Genomic DNA, 15,272 nt, shown 5'->3' on the forward strand with positions numbered 1-15,272 from the left:
TGCCTCCTTTCCACGGGTGTGGATCACTCATCACTCCCTTGCACCCCAGCCTCTGTCTGCGCATCTGCTTCTTAAGACCCTAACTGTATCACCTATGTCCCAGGGTCAGCAAGCTCCTGGCTGCCCTCCATGGAAGGGCAGATGATCAGAATGCACCCTGGTTATCCAGAGACAACTCCTGGTCTCTCTACGGGAAAGGCTAATTCTGCTTCCCATCATTTTCTATACCACGATCTGCAAGAGAGCATTCTATTTGAGCAGCTTATTGAGGGAAATGAAGGAAGTTGCTTGGGGTGACTGGCCCAGAGTCTGACTCATCCTCTAGGCTGAAGGTATCCTTGTAACTTATCCTGTACACTTGTTGGGAAGATCTGGACCACATCCAAAATCATAGTGCTCTCAAGAGGGTGGCACATACATAGACACTCACTAACTGGGCTTGATTATGTGGACTAGAGACTGAATTGTAAAAGGCAAATTTATTATGAAACTTTTTTGTTTTGATTGTGCCACAGGGCCTGAACCTGTGACCCCTGTAGTGGAAGCATGAAGCCTTAACCACTGGACTGCCAGGGAAGTCCAAAACTTTCGACAGAAAAATATCTTTATGACTTCAAGTTAGGGAAGGATTTGTTAAATAAAACATACAAAAGAGCAAACAAAAAGGGAGAAGACTGATACCTGTACCTTCGTAAAAATTGAGAACTTTTATTCATCAAAAGACATCATGAAAAACTAAAAAGACAAACCGTAAACTGTGAGAGATATCAGCAACAATATAATAATAATATAGCAAAGCATTCATATTCGGAATAAAGACAAAGAATTCCACAACTCAATAGGAAAATGTCAAGCAATTCAGTAGAAAAATGAGCAAAAGTCATGAACAGGCATTTCACAGAAACAGAAATAGTCATAAATATATAAAAAGATACTTAACCTTATTAGTAACCAGGGAAATACAAATATCCCTCAACAGGGAAAAATGAACCAGGTACTCATACAAACAGAGATGGACTTTAAAAACCAAGTGGTAGTGAACAAAGCAAATTACAGAATAAATGTTTGCTTCCGATTGTATAAATATGCGCTTGATTCCATTTCCAAAACCAGGAAAAACTAAATGCATAAGGACAAAACTATAAAAAAGAACAAGCAAATAGTCAACATAACATTCAGGATATATTGTGGAGGAAGCAGGAAGCGCATGGAGGATCATTAAAGAAACTGATAACCTTTTGTTTCAGAGTTGGCAGCTCCCTAGCCATATACAGTTCACCACGTTCTTTTATACAGCCTATGAACTGAGATATTCGTGCATTATTTTTAGATGGTGTTGAACATTTTTTTAAATAATATTTTGTGACATTTGAGAATTATTGGAAATTCAGAATTTCAGGGTCCATAAAGAAAGCTTTACTGGAACAGAGCCACACAAGCCTGTTTGTTTATAGATGGTCCATCTCTCTCTCTTTTTACTCTCCCCTCCCACCATACACAGCCAACTGGAGTATAATTTTCCTATTGGAGTATAGTTTTCCATGAGTTTCTCGCATTTCTGCATGTCTTATGAGCAGAGGCACTCCCTGCTGTTGTTCTGGACTACCTGTTCAGGGATATTTGCATAATGAACAGGCTAAGAAGATATGGATAGTGTTTCCCTCCAGAGCAAGGCAGGCACCCATTATAAATCTTTCACGTTCTCTAATCTCAGGGTTCCTTTTTGGTAATACAACCCACTGTGCAAGCAGGTACCATCTGGTGCTCTCTACACATCACCCTGTGCAAATTGGGGCTCAGAGAACCAGGACAAGAAAATGCTGATCCTTGGGCATTTGTGTGAGCAATAAACTCTCCTGTGTTTCTGACAGGAGTTTTGGGTCTTTCACCAGCATCCATATCACACCATTCACAGTTCTTGACACCCCTGCCTCCCCTTTTCTGATGAGAAATCTGAAATCCAGAGAAGGGAAGGGGCTAGCCTAAGGTCACTGTACTGAAGAGTAGCAGTGGTAACAAGACGTCTCATATTTCCCTGACACCCAGCCCAGTGCTCACTCCTTGCCTCCAGGCAGTATTTTAGGACCTCTGCAGGCCTCCAAAGGACATTAGGACTCTCCCTTCTTCCCTTGGGCCTTACCTTTCACGTTGCATTTGAAGGTTTGGCTGACCACTCCAGTATTATTCGCCTTCTCTGCTGGCCATTGATACACGTAGATTGTGGTTCTGGAAGACCCGGCATCAAGTACAATTCCATACTGAATAAAAGCGGGAACAGAGAGTTAATTACAGGCTCAGCCTCTCTGAGGACCCCTTTTCCCAGAGAACCACTGAGAACCCTGAGTCGTCCCAAGAGTTTAACCCACACCACTTCCTTTATATAGAACCTGACCAAGAAGAAAAATCTATTTTCTCCAAACCAACTTTGTTTCTGTAGACTGGAGGGAGGGGTGGGGCGGAGGTGGGTCAGGTGTTCTAGGCCACAGTTCTCAGCCTTGGTTCACAGTGAAATCACTTAAGGAGCTTTTGAAGCTCCCAGTGCCGAGGCTACACCCGAGACTCATTAAATCAGAATCTCTGTCAATCGACCCAGGCACAAACAGTTCTTAAAGCTCCCGTGGTGACTCCGATATGCAGCCAAGATTAAAGATGAGTACCCCAAGGATTGTGCATGCAAAGACAATCTCCTGATTTCTCTTCATCCAGCTTCCGCAGGGTGGAGGTGGGGGAGGTCAGAAGCCACCTGGGTCTCAGGAGGAAAATGACTCGTCAGTCACCTGCTACCATTTCTTCTCCAAACTTCCAGGACTATCCGCCTGGGAATAAGCAACCAATAGGAAACCATGGTAGGAAGTACTTAAGGAGGAAAAAAAATATGAAAGATTGTTGATATATCATCTCACTTTGGTGACTCGTGTGGAAGAATGGACAGGAGGGTATTGCCAGCCATCTCACCCAGCTTGAGGCAGTTACCAGAGAGCTTTGCTTGAAGGCGTGGCCCAGCCCAGGCCCTGGACCAGACCTGCCCAGGACAGAGCATGCAGTAGCAGCCAAGGGGCACAGGAATGAGTTATGCTGACCGAGGTCAGTATCTGGTTGGGCTGGAGTCAGCCCAGGGCATCACAGGCTTCTGGGTTGCAGCTTTTCCCCAATTCCTCTGCCACTGAGTTAGCCTAGCTTGTCTCAGAGAGGAAGATGACGTTGGGTTCTGGAGGCAGGTCAAATCGGATGGATTCCTACTTTTCCAATATTGTGTAAGAGACCTAACCTCTCTGGATTCCATCATTTTCAGACAACTTCCTTTCAGAAGTAAATAGGAGACCATCTGCCTGATGCTTACTGGCTGTTCAATAAATACAGGCTACATAGAAAAACCAGTAAGAAAAATAAATAAAATTACAAAGCAAGAAAAAGAGGAAAGAAAAGTGAATAACACTCTTCAAACCCAACTACTGTTTTGACACCTTGTTGTATATCTTTTCCAATAGTCTTCTGTGCATACAACTGCATATACACTTACGTTTCATATGTTTTTAAATCAACACAGGATTATACTACAGAGAAGCTTCTCCAATGCTCTTTTCTTACTAAAACAGTATATCAAGAACATCTCTCCCCATCAGTAAAAATGCTGACATCATGATTTTTAAGACAGTCATCACATTGACTGTGAGATGTACAGTGATTCATTTAACCAATCCCCTGATTCTAAACTCTGCCATGAACACCTGCTTCATTTGAAATAGGAGCAAATAAAAAAGTGTTACTCCAGCTCCTCCATTCTATTAAGACTTAGAACCCCCTGTGTACACTGGTATTTGAACTTGAACAGCCTCTTCAACTTGGCTCTTCAGTCTGATGACGCGTATTGCTTGAGATCCTGACATGACACCCTTCTATGGCAAACAAGGGAGGCATTGTTCACAATCTGTTCCAGGCAGAGGCTCCCCATGAGATTAAAGCACAGGTTGAAACTGAAGGAAATCAGGCACTCCAGAGGTCTGAGCCTCCGTGTCAGTGCTTGCTTTCCTTCCCTCTGCTGCCAACCTGCTCACTACCCCTCCACCGGCCCCTCCAGGCCAGGTACTGATAGGAGAGCGAGCGTAAGAAGGCAACCACTCCAGAGGATACCACACTGTCTACCCCCAAATCTTCTTTATTCCAACCCTTCATGAAGAACGCTTAGGGTTCCTGGGCCAAGATCAGAAAGAAAGAAGAATGTCCATTTTCATTTGTAACTCCAGAAAAATGGGATTTAGTTTTCACCACAGTGGGTGCCTCCAGCGACTTTGCTCTGAGATTTGCAGGAGAAATGGTGGCCCCTTGTGTACCTGCTGATGTACTGACAGCAGCCTTGAGGCCCAGGGCTACTTCTTACTAACACAACCCACCCTCACCCCACCATCTTTCACTGTCATTTTCAAAAGTGGAAAAATTGGTCTTTAACCAGTTTTCAGAGTTCATTTGCCTAGATCAGTGCAACTCAATATGGTTCCATGGAGGAAGGTGTAAGAGGAGAATGAATTTCATTCAGTTCAATGAAGTGGGTGATGTTTGGGTGAAAAGCAGCAAGTCACCCTCTGTTTAGTGCACTGTCAGAAAAAAAACAAAAACAAAAACATGGCCTGATGCAGAACTGAAGACACACTCAGTGGGTCAACCAAAAAGAAACAGTCTTCCATATTAACCCATGGTCATGGACTGTGTGAGCTTCTAGGAAAAGCAAAAGCAAAGATCACATGATCAGCTTTCTTAGATATGTTTATCATCATCATCATCATTACTCTTACTATAATAGAATAGGGATAGTAATAAACATTTGCTGAACCCTTATAATATGTCAGGCAGTGCAGAAAGGGCCTTAGTGTCGCATTTATAAGGCAGGTGTTATCATCATCCCCACTTGACAGATGGGAAAAATGAGGCTCACAGAGGTAAATAATTAGTCAAGGTCACAGACTTGGGATCAAGCTGGGGTCTGACTCTCAAACCTGTACCCATAGCCCCTATACTTTCCCTGAGTTCCAAGAAAAACAAGTCTTTTTATTTATTTATTTTTTTTGAACTGAACACTGGTACATTTATTATAGCTTTGTAGTAAGTTTTGAAATCAAGAAATGTGAATACTCTAAATTTGTTCTTCTTTTTCAAGATTGTTTGAAAAGCTGATCTTCATATTCATCTTGAAAACAAGTCTTTTTAAACATGTATTTTTAATTGAAGGATAATTGCTTTACAATATTGAATTGGTTTCTGCCATACGTCAGCATGAATCACCCGTAGGTATATATATGTCCTATCCCTCTTGAACCTCTTTCCCACCTCCTACCCCATCCCACCTCTCTAGGTTGTCACAGAGCCCCAGTTTGAGTTCCCTGAGTCATACGGCCAATTCCTGCTGGCTCTCTACTTTACCTATGGTAATGTATATGTTTCCTTGCTACTCTCTCCATTCGTCCCACCCTCTCCTTCCCACTCTGTGCTCACAAATCTGTTCTCTGTGTCCGTGTCTCCATTGCTGCCTTGCAGATAGGTTCAGCAGTACCATCTTTCTAGGTTCCATAGAGATGCATTAATATATGATATTTCTTGAAGAAAAACAAGTCTTAACAGGGTGACTGATTAGTAAGAAGGTGCCTGGTATGGTATGGCAGACTTTGTTCAGACAAAAGACCCTTGAAAGCAAACTCTTAGTTAAGTGGTGTGCAGATCTGGGTGGAGAGGAGAATGACCAATGTGTATAAAGAGCCAGGGCTCTCTAGAAAGGAAGAAACCAATTACCCAACTCTTGTTTTCCAAGAGGGAAACCAGGGTGGGCCACAGGGCACCTGATACCCAGGCTGATGACTGAGAATGGATGAGGGTTAGAAAGAGATGGTTTTAACAGAGCCCAGTCCAGTTGTTGTGATTTGGAGAGTTGTGTGACCCAACCTGGGCTCTAATGTGGCCTGAGAGGTCACGGGAGAAAAGCACTATCCCTGAAACCTGGAACTCTGCATGCCCTTCTTCAACAGCGGCACCATGTTGGTGCAAGCGACAGTGGCAGAGGCACTGGGATATTGATCAGATGGGACTGAGAGGCTTCAGGGCTTCTCAGCAACTGTGATGGCGTTGGGAGGGTAGAGCCTCAAGAGGCAGGTATCAGACTTGATGATAATAAAGCGCCAGGGTGGGTGAAAAACAAAGGCAACGTTGTCATGCTTACTCTTCAAGCTGATAGAGCAGGTCAAACCAGTAACAATGATAAAGGGACTGGGGATATTTCCATCACTGCCTAAATTTTAATAGTTCCACTGTATGAGATCAGTCCTGAGTGTTCACTGGAAGGACTGATATTAAAGCTGAAACTCCAATACTTTGGCCACCTGATGCAAAGAGATGACTCATTTGAAAAGACCCTGATGCTGGGAAAGATTGAAGGCAGGAGGAGAAGGGGACGACAGAGGAGGAGATGGTTGGATGGCATCACTGACTCAATGGACATGAGTTTGGGTGAACTCTGGGAGTTGGTGATGGACAGGGAGGGCTGGCGTGCTGCAGTCCATGGGGTCACAAAGAGTTGGACATGACTGAGCAACTGAACTGAACTGAATGGAACACTTAGATAAAACAAGGTCAGGTGGGCCAACATTGGATTTAATAGCCAGATATCTTGACTTCTCATATGGGTCTTGAGGAACATTCCAGGGCCCCCTATATAGGCAGACCACCATGGAGCTGGCCCCTCAGAACCACCAGCTGCACACAAAGGCAAGATGAGGCAAGGTATGAAAACACAGACAATGAAAACTTTATATATTTTTTCATTTTTTTTAATATTCACTGCCTCCACCTCCACACTGCCCTTCCCACCCCCAGCACACATTGCACAACAGAAGGACAGGTCTCTGGACAGCCTGAGAAAAGCTGCATGTGAAGGGCCCCCTTCCAAGCTGTCATTCGACTCCACTTCAGCTGGCCACAACATCTGTCTTTTCTCACACCTAACTCTCTCAGTGAAACAGGATGAGCCCCTGAGCCAATATTCCAATGTCATACAACTCATTCTCCTACAGCCGGGGCTGAAGAAATTAAAAATCCCCTCTCTGAACTGTGTCTGCTAATGCGGATATACATACCAATCCTTCCAAACTCTTGCCTAAGGCCTTTGTTCTCTGCTTTTTTTCTTCCTTCTATGCCAATTATGTTATTTCTAATCTGTGTAATCGCAGGAAGCTATTTGCCCTTTCTGTTCCTCTGTTTTCTCGTTTTCAAAGTCGGAATGAAAATAGTCTACCTACGGGGTGACAGTCACAGGGTTCCCTCACCCCTGTGATGTCCACTTATGTATGCACTTTCTACCTGCCTGAAGGCCGTCTCCATTGGCCCAGCCAACCTAAGCTCACAATATGCCAGAAATACTAAAGAGCTTATGTCCCCCAGGGAGCAGCCCTCAGCCGATGACTAATGGAAGCTGGTGTGTAAACACGCCCTGGACTCGGATGACCGAGCCAGGTGTTCTGTATGCCTGTGACAGATTTCATCCCTGAGGTGAGTTCTGCACTGGCTCCCAGGGCAGTCCCAGCTGCCCACAGTGGTATCCTGCTGGGTATCAGCCCCTCCACTGGGACAGAAGCCCCTTCCCTTCTGTCTCACTTCCATCCTGCACAGTGCTTCCTGGGGTCACCCCCAGATGACTATCTTGCACAGGCATGTTTGACTAGGGAAGCCCCTCTGAACAGTGGAACTAAACATGGTCTCCTTCAATAGCACCCTCCACACTGCTTGGGGACCCACTTTTCTCTACTCAGTTTACTCTTCAGGTCTTCTAATTTCTCCATGTCCCTCCCTTTTGAACTTACCTCTCATCTCCCCAAACAACTGTCTTACCCAGCCTATCCCTCACATTTGAAGGGCCCAAGGGACACTTTTTTATAAAGGAAAACTTCTGCCCTGTCCTGCCCACCCCCCCCGCCACCTGTCTTCTTCTCATCCACAGGCAAATCCACAGTGTGAACAGCCTCATGCACCTGTACATTGACTGTAGAAGGTGGGCTAGCTCAGACTGTAGACCATGCCCATGCTCTGTCTAGTCTCCCTGCAAGCAGCTGCCCCTTTGCCACCCCTCAGATCAGTGGCGAGGTCTACTCTCAGGGGAAGGCCCACACAGACCCTGGGTTCTGGGCTCCTAGGCATGTTCTAGAAGGGGAAGCATGGCTCTTGGTGGGCACATTCCCTTGTCCCATGGAGAAGTGTACCCAGAGTGCAGCTAGAGCTGGTTCCTTTGATTTATGGGGTCTAAGGGTGGTGATGGGCTTCCCAGGTGGCGTTAGTGGTAAAGAACCTGCCTGCCAGTGCAGGAGATGCAAGAGACATGGGTTCGATCCCTGGGTTGGGAAGATCCCCTGGAGGAGGAAATGGAACCCCTCTCCAGTACTCTTGCCTGGGAAATCCCATGGACAGAGGAGCCTGGTGGGGTATGGCCCATAGGGTTGCAGAGTCAGACATGACTGAAGCAACTGATCATGCACTCACAGGGTGGCACTAGGGTCTAAGAATGGTTACTTGCCCCCCAAGTTGCTCCTGCAATTCAGCACCTTCCTGTCTCTGTGCCCGTCCTCCCCTCCTCCCTTCCTGTGCAAGGGAGGACATGTTTTCCTATCAGAGGCCAGTATCTCCTCCTGGGCTTCCTGTTCAGAACTTAGGATCAAGGAACAGTTGGAAGTAAATGAAGAGAGCCCTGGCGGTGGGCAAAGGAATGTTGCTCATCCACTGAGCAAACCTATGTTTCCTCACTTGCAAAATGGTGGTGACAGGCCTTGTCCTCTTCCATAGTTGGCACAAGATTTCAGTGAGATAATTCAGGGAAAAATGCTCACTCAACTGACTAGCAATTTACAAAGAGTAAGGAGATGGTATTTCCTCTAGTTGCACTCCTGATTTTATACAGTTTATAGAAGGCAGTGCCTGGAGCTTGGGAAAACAGCTTCTCTAGGCCTTAGCTAATGTCTTTGGACAGCCAGATAATTTGTTTTCCTCTCACCACTGCACAGCTGCATGAGGCTTTTCTTTTTCTTTTTTATTCACGTTATTCATGGGAGGATGAGATTCTTAAGTAAAATATAAAAGAACAAAGTTCTATTATCTAGGAAAGATTTTAGGAAATTCTCTGGCAGTCCAGTGGTTAGGACTCAGCATTCTTACTGCTGGGGCCCTGGGTTGGATCCCTAGTTGGGGAATTAAGATCCCACAAGCTTCTTTTTGCAGCCAGAAAAAATTTAATTAATTAATTTAAAGGCAGACAGACAGAAAGAAAGACACAGATTTTCCTCTAATCCTTTAGCAAAGTGGACTCTGGATGGTAGATCAAACTCAACCAGAGAGTCAAGACAAAAATGGTTCTTTTTATCTTTTAAAAACCTCTATATCAAATATAGCCTATGAACAATCCCTAACAGCAGGAAGATATAGAAAAGACCCAAGGTCAAAGATAAATACTAAATGAGATTCAAATAACATGGTTCCTATGGCCCTCCATCTAAGAGTGGTTTTCATAGCTTTAAAGAGTCATAAGAAGAGAAAAAGAAAAGAAGATATCCAATAGAGACTATAAGTGGTTCTCAAAACCTAAAATACGTACTGTCTCGCTCTTTATGGAGGAAGTTTGCTGACTTCTACTCAAAATAATTGAAGGACTCACTGATTCTCTTCACCTTTCACTTGATAGTCCCTCAGGGGATCACCTCCTGTCACCCTTACAGCCAAGGCAGAGGGCTGTGTACAGTTCTGTCTACCAGAGTCCATCCATTTGGGGATGGTTTTATCAAGGGCTGACAGAGGTCTCTGGAACTTAGCATAAGGTCCTGAGTAATTTCAGTGGGGAGAGGAGTCAGAGGGATCATGGCATACTTCTAGACTCAAGAGAGGTAGCACAGCACCCATCAAGGAGACTTTTCAGGTCCTTGGTTTTGTTTACCCAGGCTAGGCCAGAAGAAGAGCCTGAGTCTCCTGGTCTCCACTCATGAGCAGGGTTGGGCCATCTGGGGAGACTGACAAGCTGGTAAATCTTTGGTAGCCATCCATAATTCTTGGCAACAAAGTCTGGCTTTGGTTCCAACAGTCAGGAGTCAAAGCAAGACCACATCATCCTAGGAGAAGGTGTCACCACTATCAGTCTGTCACCTCAGACACCACAAACCTAGCATGTCCAGTCTTTCTCCCTGGGCCTTACCCCACCTTTCCCTGGCTCCAGCTGGAGGTGAGGAAGGGCAAGAATTTTCTTCTCTTCTAACTCATAGCTTGAGAGTCACTGATGCCAGAGACCATTTCTTCCCTTCAGTGCCAACCCCTTCACACCTACCTTTGGTCCTGGAAAGAGGACCTCTTTCTGGTGTGTCTGGATGAGTGTGATAGCCATAAGCACCACAATGCTCAAAAACAAGACCACCAAGGCGATGATGGCTGGAGTTCGGGAGAGGACCTTGAGGCCTAAAATGAGGAAACCCAGAAGACACATGAGGGGGAATCAGAAACAGGGCCCTGCCCTTCTTCGTAGAATCTGTGAATTGGGTGCTGAATTGGGTGCTTAGATGCATGCATAAGTCACTTCCTCTGGCTTTTTTGAGACCCAAACATTTAGAACTACAACTGGGCTCAAATACCCATTTGAGTATCTTTCCTCCAAAGAGTGGACTAAAACAGCGTTTGCAAGGAGGGTGTGCATAGTCTTGCTCTCTGGTATTTCCCAAAGTGTGTTATGCATATTACTGGTTGTCCCTGAGATGATTTCCAACAACATTTATTTCAAGGTACATTTGAAAATTATGAGTTTTCTATTAAAGCAGGTGATATAATATTCCATTTAAAAATAACCTCAGATAAATAAGAAATTCCTATTGTATTTCAGATACAATCAATGATTATAAAGTTTAGTACGTGATGACATTGTCAAACAAATGGTAATGTGTCTGAATTCCAAAGATGTGTGGGTGCCCAGTAAGAATTCAATCTCAGTCATTTTCCCTGTGTCTATAGTAAAGACATAGACATCTTTACAAATGAAGAGTAAGTAGACCTCAATCCACATGTTCCCTCCCAAAGGGGTCATATAATCTCTGGGGTTTATATTTTATATTTTAATCATAACATGTAAATGCAAAAGAAAAAATGTAGCATATGAGTTATCAACTAAATATATAGCCTCTAAGTAAAGATAATTGTATGTATTATATGATAATATATAATATATATAATGGACTATTTCTACTTATTAAATTTAAGCTAATATTTCCTAACCAGATGATTATGAGCAAATATTTACTTGGGACTTAACATACCAGTGCGGGCTAATGAAAATTTCATAAATAAAGTAGCAAATATGTTTATTTTTAAAAAAAGAAAAGAAGGAAAGAAACTTTCTGAAATGATTCCATTTATGTTAAGCTCTAAAACAGGCAGGTGATAGAAATCAGAACAGTGATTGCACAGGGGTTTGGGGCAGGTACGTTCTAGGGAAATGAAAATGCTCTTATATCTAAATAGGATTGTGGGGTATATGAGTTTATGCATTTTTCAAAATTTATCAAACTTTCCAAGGTCCTTTGGAAAAAAACTGAAAATCACAGCAAACCAGCTCCTTTAGATACAATTTCCCTTAAAAAATATTCTTATAAATTGTCCATTTTCTAAAAACATAATCCTTCCAGAAGGCGAGAATACCAAATTTAGGGACACAACTTAAGACCTATCCATTTCACTGTATATGAAAGAAGTGAAAGTCACCCAGTCGTGTCAGACCCAGGTCTCCCACATTGCAGGCAGATTCTTTACCGTCTGAGCCACAAGGGAAGCCCAAGAACACTGGTGTGGGTAACCTATCCCTTTTCCAGGGGATCTTCCTGACCCAGGAATCAAACGTGGGTCTCCTGCATTTACCAGCATAAAGAATCCACCTGCAATGTGGAGACCCGAGTTCGATCCCTGGGTTCCAAGATCCCCTGGAGGAGGGCATGGCAACCCACCCCAGTATTCTTGCCTGGGAAATCCCATGGACAGAGGAGCCTGGTGGGCTACCGTCCATGTGGTTGCAAAGAGTCGGACACGACTGAGCGACTAAACCACCACCACCACCACCACTACCTATCACTATATATATAACTTATACCTAATTTTTTTTAAAGATAAAAAGACATTAAAGTAAAATATTGACTAAATAATAGTCTTGGTAGAACTATTATAGCATAAACATAAGTGGTGACACTCAAATGGCTGAACTATGATAAACACTAGCATAACAGGAGGATCAGTGAATTCAGAGAATCCAAATATGTCTCACCAATTGAGTATCTAAATTAATTAAAAGTAAATAAAATTTAAAAATTCAGTTTCTCAGTTGTACTAGCCACTTTCTAAGTGTTCAATAATCAAAAGTGGCTACCATATTGGACAGTGTAATTACAGAACATTTCTACCATCACAGAAAGTTCTGTTGAACAGCAATGGGGTAGACCTGTCCTATTCTGGAACATCTACTTTTAGAGCATCATAAGCTATTGTTTATATTATTTCTAGGAGATATTTTCTTGGAAGAAAAAAAAAGAGCATGTATTTACTACCATATAGAGTTAGATTCAGCCTCAATATCCAGTCACATCACAGTGCTCTTTACTTGGGGAGGTCAGTCATGCAGTGGGTCTCAATATCTCAGAAGAGCCAACTCTTAACTACCTTACCTGACTCCCCTGCAGTATCCATACTGCCACAGACACATCCTGATGTCCAAGGTGCCTTAGTTTTCCTACCTTGTCACTGGAAGTGAACTGGAGGGGAATTTGTCAGCATCTATCAAAATTGCAAGTGTGTATACAATCTGCCTCACAATCCCACTTCTGGGAATTTATTCCACAGAACTGGTCCCAAGTGTGTTAAATGACTTGTACACCAAGTTACTCACTGCGGAATCGTTTGTCATAGCACCTGGAGGGAGGCCAGCTACTGTGGAGTTAACCTTCAGAGCCTCTGAAGGGGTCTTGGCTCACTTTTCTGTGATTCCAGATCAAAGGATATGACCCAGACAGAAACCGTTTTATCCACAGAGGCAAATTTTTGCATCAACTGTTAAACAGTGTGTATGCCAGGTCAGTTATATACAAGACAAGGTAGAAGTTTAATCTGCCAAGTTAGACTTGTCCTTTGGAAGGAATGTAACAAGTTAGTCTGCATGTGTGATGTTACAGTATATGTGTTAAACTATCAAAGTGTTTTGAATACCAATTTAGGGGCCCCACTAAAGAACATCTGTCCATGGGGCGGAACTGGGGGTGATACGTAAGCAGTCTCCTGACCACAGCCACGAGCCTAGCCTCCTAAGTCTTCTGCGCTTCAGCAGTTTTCAGGTAAAAAGCTGTGATTACTTTAAGCAAACCCTTGCTCCAGCAGAAAAGCCTATCGTAGACCAAAGTGGACTAGACCAGGTCTCATTCATTTAGGGAACTGCAGCCTAGAGCTGTGCTGTCATTAGGGCTGGACAAACACTGTAATTACCAGGTGCCTCCCAAGAGTGGAGAGGCCAGAGCCTTCTAGGCTTCCACACAGAGCAACTGCAAAATGTGCTCCAGAGGCAGGCAGGACAAGCTCCGAAGTGTGTCTGTATGTGTGTGTGCGTGTGTGTGCAAATTCTACCCATGTGCCTGCAGTAAAAGGTGGTAACAACGCTGACCGCGGGGGCGGGGTGGGGGGCGGGAGGCGGGCGGAGGGGGAAGGGATGCTGTAGGCGCCAGGCCAGCAGTAACTTGAATGGAAAGAGAGGCAAGCTCCAAGTACTTTACAGTTCATCACAAAATCAACAATATTCTAAAGCAGACCTTACACACAGCTGGGTAAGGGAAACCACAAGGGCCAAATTAATGGATTATGCAAACCGGAAAAACCATTTAAGTGAAACAAGTATGCTAGTCCTGGTTTTGTGTCGCTTTGACGAAAAGAATTACTTTTATCTGTGGAATGCCGGTGGTAAAAGCCCGGTGGAGAATGTCTTCCACCAAAGAAGTTAAACCGTCATTTGCTGGGGACGTGGATGAAAGAGACTGTGGGCTGAAGCTGGGATTCTTGCGTGATGTGACAAAATCATACTCGCTGCCTGCTGAGTGATACTGACCTGCTTGCTCGCAAGGTTGGCGGGTCAGCACCGTGAACATCTCTCCTTCCAGCTGCAGGTGAGAGAACATAGAATGACTGCGCGAACTTGGTCCCTGACTTAAGAAGTTCCGAAAACTTGCACCGCGTTAAAGCACAAACCCACTTCACTTTTTCCAAAGGAAAGCCTTCTGGGGGCCAAATGAACCTAGAATTTCCCAGGCAGACCCAAAGCTGGGCTTATATTCTAGAGTCATCTCTCGCCAACCCCCACCTCCCCCCCATGCAAAAAGGAAGAACGGACTTGCTGAAAATTTAAATTCAAAAAATTTTCGAAGAAGTCGAGCTTCTCTTGCAGATTTTCCCACCTGTACACACCTTCTGGGGCAGAACAAATCTTCAGCCTATTATCAACATTCACAGTCTGAGACAGGGCTGTTTTTCAAAGCACGCCAGCAAGGGAGGTTTCTTTGTGTGTTCGCGGCTTGCGAGCCCGAGGTCGCCCTTTCAAGATCCAGGACGAGTATCTGTCGCTGCTGGCTGGCGACCATTGCAAGAGGATGTCGGGTCCCCGGCATCCAGCGCCCCAGGATCTAGGAGGCCCCACTCTGGACTGAATCCCCACAACAGTCAAGGCATACAAGCTCCCGGCGCTCGTTTGGACCCGAAGAAGCGCTCGGTTAAAGACGCGTCCACCTCTCCGGGGGCCGCATGGATCACCTCCCCACGGCCCGAGGACGTGGGGCACGCGTACTTCTGTCCCTCCCTCCGGCCCCCTGAGGATTTCGATTCCGTTTTCTTCCCTTCCAGATTTCAGCCCCGCGAAGCTTCCCACTCCTGCAGCGGCTCAGACGCGGGGTCCTCTCCTCACCTGTGCGTAGACGACCGGAGGAAGGCGGCTGGCGCTGCCGCAGTGCTAGCCGGCAGCCAGAGCGCCAGGAGCTCCTGCGGAGGCTGGGCGAGGGCGGGGCGGGGCGGGGCTTCCGTGTCCTAGGCCCGCCCGCTGGTCCTGGCCAAGCACCTCTTCACCTTCCCTCTTCTAGTTCACTATCATGCGGAATGGGGGCGGGGAGGTTTGGGAACCGCAGCGGGGCCTTGGCTCTTCACTAGCGATCCCGCCCGGGCCTACCTGGGGAAAGTGGGGCGGGGGTGATGTCTTC

The 15,272-nt window shown here is 45.1% G+C and overlaps 1 protein-coding gene across 2 annotated transcripts in view; it reads right to left on the bottom strand.

Annotated features, from left to right (window-relative positions):
- The window catches only part of ENTPD3 (ectonucleoside triphosphate diphosphohydrolase 3), a 32,752-nt gene extending 17,689 nt beyond the window's left edge, over nucleotides 1-15,063 (bottom strand). The window contains exons 1-4 of one of the 2 annotated variants that reach the window (XM_040246178.1): nucleotides 14,984-15,063; nucleotides 14,135-14,186; nucleotides 10,340-10,467; nucleotides 2,141-2,258 (exon numbers count right to left, since the gene is read on the bottom strand). In XM_040246178.1, the coding sequence (XP_040102112.1) occupies nucleotides 2,141-2,258; nucleotides 10,340-10,467; nucleotides 14,135-14,174 (286 nt within the window). In that variant the 5' untranslated portion in view covers nucleotides 14,175-14,186; nucleotides 14,984-15,063. Of the gene's footprint in view, nucleotides 1-2,140; nucleotides 2,259-10,339; nucleotides 10,468-14,134; nucleotides 14,187-14,490; nucleotides 14,964-14,983 lie in introns of those variants that run through there. The other variant, XM_040246179.1, reaches the window with a different exon arrangement.
- Nucleotides 15,064-15,272: the final 209 nt, after the last annotated feature.

The sequence above is a fragment of the Oryx dammah genome, unplaced genomic scaffold (genome assembly GCF_014754425.2).
Source record: "Oryx dammah isolate SB20612 unplaced genomic scaffold, SCBI_Odam_1.1 HiC_scaffold_9, whole genome shotgun sequence".
NCBI lineage: Eukaryota > Metazoa > Chordata > Mammalia > Artiodactyla > Bovidae > Oryx > Oryx dammah.